Source organism: Protomyctophum bolini (genome assembly GCF_963924005.1).
Source record: "Protomyctophum bolini genome assembly, chromosome: 4".
Taxonomy (NCBI): Eukaryota; Metazoa; Chordata; class Actinopteri; order Myctophiformes; family Myctophidae; genus Protomyctophum; species Protomyctophum bolini.
In genome coordinates, this window is record NC_137865.1 from 31,746,517 (window position 1) to 31,755,436 (window position 8,920).

At 42.3% G+C, this 8,920-nt stretch overlaps 1 protein-coding gene across 1 annotated transcript in view; it reads left to right on the plus strand.

Moving 5' to 3' along the window:
* The window catches only part of hgfb (hepatocyte growth factor b), a 28,832-nt gene extending 22,446 nt beyond the window's left edge, over positions 1-6,386 (plus strand). Inside the window, exons 14-18 of the mRNA XM_080761024.1 lie at positions 822-896; positions 2,887-3,036; positions 3,181-3,287; positions 3,818-3,960; positions 4,884-6,386. Coding sequence (XP_080617150.1) covers positions 822-896; positions 2,887-3,036; positions 3,181-3,287; positions 3,818-3,960; positions 4,884-5,063 — 655 coding nt within the window. The 3' untranslated portion in view covers positions 5,064-6,386. The remainder of the gene's footprint in view (positions 1-821; positions 897-2,886; positions 3,037-3,180; positions 3,288-3,817; positions 3,961-4,883) is intronic.
* Positions 6,387-8,920: the final 2,534 nt, after the last annotated feature.

Genomic DNA, 8,920 nt, shown 5'->3' on the forward strand with positions numbered 1-8,920 from the left:
TCAGGACAAGGACCCCTTAGCTGAGAGAGAGAGATGAAGCAGGGACCCCTTAGCTGAGAGAGAGAGATGAAGCAGGGACCCCTTAGCTGAAAGAGAGAGATGAAGCAGGGACCCCTTAGCTGAAAGAAAGAGAGATGAAGCAGGGACCCCTTAGCTGAAAGAGAGAGAGATGAAGCAGGGACCCCTTAGCTGAGAGAGAGAGATGAAGCAGGGACCCCTTAGCTGAGAGAGAGAGATGAAGCAGGGACCCCTTAGCTGAAAGAAAGAGAGATGAAGCAGGGACCCCTTAGCTGAGAGAGAGAGATGAAGCAGGGACCCCTTAGCTGAAAGAAAGAGAGATGAAGCAGGGACCCCTTAGCTGAGAGAGAGAGATGAAGCAGTTGGTGTTTTAACTTTGGGGGAATCACTACTAAAATATTTTAGATTTGCTATTTACTCATATACACACAATAAAAGTAAATACTGTACAATGACCCACAGATGAGATTTAGATAATCATTTCTACTGTGTTTTGCTGAACTACAGCAAGTCCGTTCATCACAATATAAAACTTGCCATTTCTGCCAATTAATTTGATGTTTTTCTTTTTAAATTAATTAATTTGCCAAACCAGTTCCACTCCAATAGCAAGAGCAATGGTGCAGCAGTAATTCACCACAAACAAGGCTTGTGGTGGAAAAAAAACTGCACTGCTGCGATATCTACAGTATATGCACCCATTAATGTTTGTTAGCCTCTCTTCAGAGATGCATTGTCCAGATGCTTGTACTCCACAGTGGTGAGCCACTTAAATCGATGAATAATGTGTTGTGTTCGTTCAGGTCAATGCACTGGTGTGGCGGCTCCCTCATACGAGAGAAGTGGGTCCTCACTGACCGCCAGTGTTTCTCGTCATGGTAAATTCTCTCCCATTTATCTTTCTGCTACGTTCAGACTGGCAGTCCAAATCGGATGTTTTTTTTTGTCAACTTTGTCAGACTAGTGACTTTGTCTGACTAGTATTTGTTTCACTGGGAAAACAGAAAACAGGGTCTCAGCAGCATGTGGTGTTTGTTACAATGGCAAAAAGAGAGCTTGTGGGCTGTTCGCTCTCTCCTTTTATACTGGTTGTTGATGAGGTCCATCATCAGCACTGGAAAACACTAACAGTGGATTATACACAGACCAAAACACCACTAGGGCCACATAGGACCGTAACAGGCGTATCCAGATTGGAATTTGGAATCAGATTGGTTAAAATGATCCAGTCTTATCAAGCAGCAAAAACAAATGTAAACTAATTTGGGCGAATAAGATCTGAAGCCCATTCCTGTGGTTTGAAATGTGATTGTAATCAGATTTCTGAAGATGTGCGACAAGCTGAGATTGTGTGACACTGTGAGCTTGGGGATCTGCTATGTTTGGCATTGCTCATGCCCGTCATCACTTCGTTACTACAGCTACCAAATGCAGATAGGTGGACGATGGTGCACCAATCCGATCTGATCACTTGCAAATAATGGACTGGACAGTCAGTTGTCAAGATCACATTTGAGAGACAAATCTTTTTACCTGCAGTCTGAACAAAGGCTTTGTCACTCACACACTGTTATTTTCATATGTCCTTGTTATGTCTTCTGCATTCTTCTCTTGAAGCTGCTAATGTGTTACAACGCAATATCCTTATAGCTGTGTGCTGCTTTTATGGTATAACAAAAAGGGGTGCCCCTACTAAACATTTGCTTTAACATAGTGTATCTATCCATAAATGCACAGAATATATCTGTGTCTGTGTGTGAATCCTGTTGTACACCAGGTAAAGGGCATAGCAGTGGGCGTGGTTTTCTGGGTCCACAAAAAATCTGTCATTAATTTTTCCCATAGATTTTCAAAAATAGTTTTATCAATTATTTTAAGCCTAGAATCAAGCCATCCAGGATCATGGTTAATCATGCCCATAAAACCTTTGATTCAGTGAAAACTTGTATTAATAATAATATATAATATTAATTTATTAAATGTAATATCGTATGATTAAATATTCAATTAATTATATGTTTTTTCACAGAATCAAAGGTTCTATGGTCACGATTCTAGGCTTCTTATCAAGTTAGTAGCTCGCACAACTTGTCTCCAACTAGTCTCCAACTTTTTACCGGGTGCGCGGTCGGAACTCTCGTTTGAAGGCAATTTTAATTAATTTAATTGTTGGCATGGTACGCTGCAGAGCAGCAGCACAACAAACGCGTTTCGGCATTCAAGCGTCACATTTTATAGTCTCCCGTGTAGACATACATTACTTCACAGCCAACTTGTACCAAAAGTGCAAACCAGTTCAGAACTCCAGACAGAAACGTGATAATAGACATCGGAGACCTTAAATACATACATTTTGTCAGAATGTCAGAGTCCTCTGTCCCATATAAAAGTCCCAGAAGTTCGGCAAATGATTCTAGGCTTAAAATAATTTAAGCACCCATACCGTTGTCAGCATTGTAAAGTGGTGGCTACCTTGGGGGTACACTTATCGTAAAAATACTCTCTCCATCGTAAACACAACAAGACATTGATTTTCTAATTGTTGTCTGACTGAACTAATTACGGTGAATTGAACTGCTTTAGATTTGTAAGCGCGGTTTATACTGATACTTGTAGATGTACATCTGCTTCATTTTAATTTCAGACGGTCGTTTAGTAAATTACAACATCATCATTTAAACCGTCAGGGAAATTAGTCTCTGCGCACTGTGTGTGTGTGTGTGTGTGTGTGTGTGTGTGTGTGTGTGTGTGTGTGTGTGTGTGTGTGTTGCTGTTCCAGTGTCTACCTCTTTATAGTAAGTTATCAATCTCGGAGCTAATTGCTCCACAGGGGTTAATAAGGTTGTGTTGCTTTGCACTGTGATGCAGTGTTCCCGATCTGAGCGAGTATCGCGTTTGGCTGGGAGCCTCCGATATCCAAGAGGGAGCGCCTGATTGGTCCAACAGGCAGGAAGTCAGCATTGCTCATGTGATATGTGGTCCTGAGGGCTCCAACCTGGCCCTCATAAGGCTGTCAAAGTGAGTGCCTGGGAAAAATAAAACCCCAAATTTGTTTTACACGTTGTGTTTTGTCTGTTTGTTTGTTTTGCTTTGTTTTTGTCATTGAAAGAACAAAGGGGAAAGACATATTTCATGTTGTCTTTGTTCTCTTTGTGTCTTCAGCCCAGCCCTCCCAGCAGACAATGTTCACACGATTCAGTTGCCTGTGGCCGGGTGCTCAATCCGAGAGGGAACGATATGTAAAATGTACGGATGGGGTGAGACCAAAGGTACAGCTATTTCATTTACCTACAGCTACATATTATACATACAGTACTGTACATGCGGTACATGTATGTACCGTGCGTGTGTGTGTGTGTGTGTGTGTGTGTGTGTGTGTGTGTGTGTGTGTGTGTATGTGTGTGTGTGTGTGTGTGTGTGTGTGTGTGTGTGTGTGTGTGTGTGTGTGTGTGTGTGTGTGTGTGTGCAGTGTGTGGACTGCAAAACATTTGGTCATCCCAGTTTAGTAATATTTTGGACGACCGTTGAGCCGATTCTAATATGGCTCCGAGACATGGACACTTCGTCATCATCAAAGAAATTAGAGTAACGGTTGGATGGCACTTACACCCGCCTTCTAATGAGAGCCACACATCGACTAATCTAATATATGGCAACCTTCCCCGTGTTTCCTCACTAGTCCGATCCAGAAGAACACAGTTTGCCGGCCACTGCTATAGAGCGTGTGTGCGTGCGTGCGTGCGTTGGTTGGTTGGTTCAGGTGGAGCTGTAGTAATTGCCTGCTGATTATGTTTTCCAGGTACAGGTCATGACGATGTATTGAAGGTGGTTGACCTTCCCATTGTCAGCAATGAAAGGTGTAGAGAGCTGCACCGAGGAAGCATCGACATCACCAACACAAAGATCTGCGCAGGGGGCAAGAAGAACGAGGGAGTTTGCGAGGTAATTCCACTAATTGTTTATTGAGCAGCTCTCACCTCTATAAGTAAAAATATTTTCCAAGCGTAACGCAAGTCCGTGGTTTGCCTCAATTCTGTCACACTTTTTATAATTTTATTGAATTTTTTTCTTAGGGGGTGGTCCTTCACTTTTCAATAGATGTGCCCCAGACGTTAGATATCCCACTGAGCATTTTTCGATGGACGTCTAATTGCTAATTATCTGGCTAATACGAGAATAGAGAAAACACGAGAACATTGAAACATGTTCATTGTCAGCGTCTGGTCGCTATTATTATGATATACCTTTGAAGTTGTAGCTCTGTGAGTGTTTCTCCATTTGTTTGCATCCACAATATAGATTTATTTGTCAATTTTGTAAATTTTTGACCCTTAATAACGTGACAGATTAGGTCCGATGTGGCGTTGGTGGCGTTGGTTGCGTTGTCTGACTATTACAAACCGTAATGGTTAAATCTAACCCTAACCTCAATCTTAACTGGCTACGTAATTCCCATAACCCCATATCAGTCTTAACCGGCCACGTAATTCCCTTAACCTCATATCAGTCTTAACCGGCCACGTAATTCCTTTAACCTCATATCAGTCTTAACCGGCCACGTAATTCCCTTAACTTCATATCAGTCTTAACCGGCCATGTAAGTCAGTTTCATGATGTTTTCGCTTCAGCGGCAGTAGTTTCACTTCCGCATTTCCTAGTCGCCTACTCGCGGTATAGGCAGTATTTGGAAATGTCCATACTGGCTGCATTGAAATGGTCTTGATAAAAAACATACTGGTGATTATAGGTTGATAACATTCGAAGCAGGTGTATATAATCCATCTATCTTTATTCTTTATATATATTTGCCTAACTCCATTCATCTAATTCAAAATATATACTCTTTGCTCTCCCATCTGCTGTAGAGGGACTATGGTGGCCCTCTGGTGTGCCAGGACGGCGAGATCAGGGTCATAATGGGTGTGAGCGTCCACGGCAGGGGCTGTGCGCGCGCCAACCAGCCCGGCATCTTCATCAACGTTCCCTTCTACACACAGTGGATTCACAAGGTGTTCAAGTACTACCCCAACCCTGAGGTCATCTAGAGACAAAAACATGCACCAAGAGACTCTCAAACTTTACCGGGGGGGACTGAAGCCATCTGGCCCTGTGAATCTACCTGAACTCCATCCATGTATACGGTCCCCTAATCTCAAACCCAGAGGCTGGCCCGGTCTAGTCTCGTCGTATGAGTCGCTCTGAATAAGAGACAGCCTAACATTTTATACTGTAAAAGACAAAAGGAAGACAATGTCTGAAGATGAGTGTGACTGTGACATGAATGAGGACTTTCACTATATGACTCAAATATCACACTGATGATGGCGGGACTCGTGGATTTAGTCAAAAGGCGTTCATATTCAGAATGCAGCAAACAAACCAAAAATCACCCAGAATTCCATAGTAGTCTGGGAAGAAGGATACCTCTGCTGTCGGGAAGAAACCGAAATGTTCATTATTTTTTTAGGAAATGAAAAATAATACATTTATCAGAAAATGAAGAAAACCATAGGCCTAAAAACAAAGCAATACCGCCTCATCAAAGTGGTGTTATGACTTCCTATATTGTCAATACTTGCATGAGAGTGGGAGAGGTGGTGGAGTTAGCTGCTTTAGCACAGTTTGAGGGTCCAATGGAGTTAAGTGGTTTTGTCCAAAGCGCTTTTTACTACTTTTCATTGGTTCAATGTTTTGGAAACAACACACAGACGTAAAGGGTGTTCCATAGCACTGATTTTAATATGCAAATAATAATAATCTAAAGCCTAAACTTACATGGTTTTCTCCCGACAGCAACAGTATTTTGGATGAACTGCGTCAGTACTGTACATAGTGACATTAGAGCACCAGTGACACTGAGCGGTTTCACTTTAAAAGCAATGTGCATTCTGTCGTTTTTATTAATTTCCTTTTTTTCTGTTTTGCATTCATCACATAGCAGGTGTGTGTGTGTGTGTGTGTGTGTGTGTGTGTGTGTGTGTGTGTGTGTGTGTGTGCGTGCGTGTGCGTGTTTAGTCTCTTGATTCCTGGCATTACTTGAAAGCATTGGACACAAAAGTGCGGTGGCTAGCTCCTAGCTCCTTCATGTAGAGGTTCTTCAGAGCCACTTAGAAAGCGTTCCAGTGGTGGGGCGCTCGTCAAGGACACTCCAACACAGTGCCCTACACCTGTAGGGCACTTGCAGAAAGTGGACCGAACTGTAAATAGTATTTAATGGGTGTATTTGTGACACTCTAAAGGTGATTTGGGTCTTATAGATCTGTAGAGAGCTAGAGAGGGGGAGAGAGAGAGAGAGAGAGAGAGAGAGAGAGAGAGAGAGAGAGAGAGAGAGAGAGAGAGAGAGAGAGAGAGAGAGAGAGAGAGAGAGAGAATGAATGCAGTGGTGGCTGCAACATGTAATGTACAGTATGTTATTATCTACCCCTATACGTTTTCAATGGAAGTTCTTTGCCCATAATGGTAATTATTATTGAAAGTCACTGAATGTAAATATGAATAGACATGGTCTTTTGTGTGTTGTGTATGTAGATAAAAAGGGAATGCATGGCATATATGCCTTGATATTGAAAAAAAAAAACTATACGCAAGCTCTGTCTCCTCTGTTTCCTTTGTATTCATCCATTTCTGGTGTGTGTGTGTGCGCTCGCAGGCGCACGCACGCACGCACACATGCGTTGTTTGTGTTTGCGTTTGTGTCTGTGCGTGTGCATGTAGCAAGCGTGTGTTTACTAGGAGGCAGGTGTAGTGAGCCATACTGTGCTTGCATGCACGTGTGTGTTGACCCCTGATTTAACCACTTTAAAGGAAAAAAAGACTAAAAACAAGCGTGAACATGGATTCAATCAATTCGGATGATTTTGGCTTTTATAAGCGATCTTTTTTTCTGCAATTTTCCTGAATTCCTCCGCAATTCTTTCCGCAATTTCGCAATTGCGGAAAAAAAAACGATGGGCTATAACCTATCGTTTTTTTCATTTTTGTCAAATCATCAAAAATGATGAAAAACGGCGCGCTATAGTATGCCGTACGATATAGGCTATAGCCCATGGTCCAAAATGATGAGAAACGTACTCAATTGTTCCGCAATTTCGCAATTTTTCAAAAAATTTCAAAAAACGATTTCCTATAACTGATCGTTTTTTCCGCAATTTTCGACAATTCCTCACGAACAATACGCAATTTTTCTGCAATTTTCGAAATTTTTCAAAAAACGATGGACACTACGCAATTTGCTAATGTTTCCCATCCTCCACAATTTGCTAATGTTTCCCATCCTTTCCGGTAAATACAACACATTGAGCAGGGCACTGCAGGGAGTTGAACCCCGTTCCGGTAAACCAGAAGTCCGACACCAGTGCCTTAGTTTTTGTGTTGTTCATTTACAGGTCCAGGTGTGCATACGCATGTGCGCCTGTGCGTGTGTAGGTGCACGCTTCTATATAACCCATCGTTTTTTTCATTTTTTCAATATTGTCAAATCATTAAAAATGATGAAAAACGGCGCGCTATAGTATGCCGTACGATATAGGCTATAGCCCATGGTCCAAAATGATGAGAAACGAGGATAATTCTTTTTTCAAAATTTCAAAAAACATGGGCTATAACCCATCGTTTTTTTTAATTTTTGTCAAATCATCAAAAATTATGAAAAACGGCGCGCTATAGTATGCCGTACGACAGTGATACTCAACCTCAGGCCCGCGGGCCACATCAGGCCCGCGGGACCATTATGACTGGCCCACCAATGAAAATCTAAAAAAAAGAAGAAAAAAAAATCTGGAAAATGAAAATGGAAATTGCGGAAATTGCGGAAATGGTAATTGCGGAAATGGTGGAAATGGTGGAAATTGCGGAAATTGCGAAAATGGAAATTGAGGTAATTGCGGAAATTGCGGAAATGGTAATTGCGGAAATTGCTCTTCACTTATAGCTATCTATTTTCAGGTAGATTGTTTTATTTTACTCAGTCAGCCATATCACTACTCATTTTTTTTCATGAAAAAGGTCATAGCTGGGTAATCTATTTTCAGGCAAATTGTGTTTATTGTATTTTATTTTACTCAGCCATAACAATTTATTTTCTGTTAACCAACTTGCTGGCTGGCAGGCAGGCAGACAGCTACTCATAGACAGGCAGACAGACAGACAGCTACTCATGGAGAATTGGACAGGCAGGCAGTCAGACAGCTACTCATAGACAGGCAGACAGACAGCTACTCATGGAGAATTGGACAGGCAGGCAGACAGCTACTCATGGACAATTGGACAGGCAGGAAGGCAGACAGCTACTCATAGACAGACAGACAGCTACTCATGGACAGTTTGACAGGCAGGAAGGCAGACAGCTACTCATAGACAGACAGACAGCTACTCATAGACAATTGGGCAGGCAGGCAGACAGCTACTCATAGACAGACAGACAGCTACTCATGGACAATTGGACAGGCAGGAAGGCAGACAGCTGCTAGATGGCTGCTGGTGCTCATTTGCCTGATTGAACACCTGTTAAAGGCTGATGGTGGTGACACTCAAACAAATATCAAACAAGATGGCGGAATAAACAAACCTATAAAGGCTGATACAGACAGCCACAGACACACACGTCCTTGTGTTTATTAATATAAGCCTTTATAACCAACCAAAGGGTGAAATAATGCACGTGCGTGCGTGCGTGAGTGCATGAGTGCGTGTGTGTGTGTGTGTGTGTGTGTGTGTGTGTGTGTGTGTGTGTGTGTGTGTGTGTGTGTGTGGTGCACACAGCAGTTACATCAACAGTGAATTATCCAAACACAAATCACTCTGATTAACGGACCAATGACGGACGGACTAGTTGAACAGGTGACCGGATCCAGTGGGCGGGGCTTTGGATTTAAATAGGAGCGGCCATGTTTTTTCCCAGCAT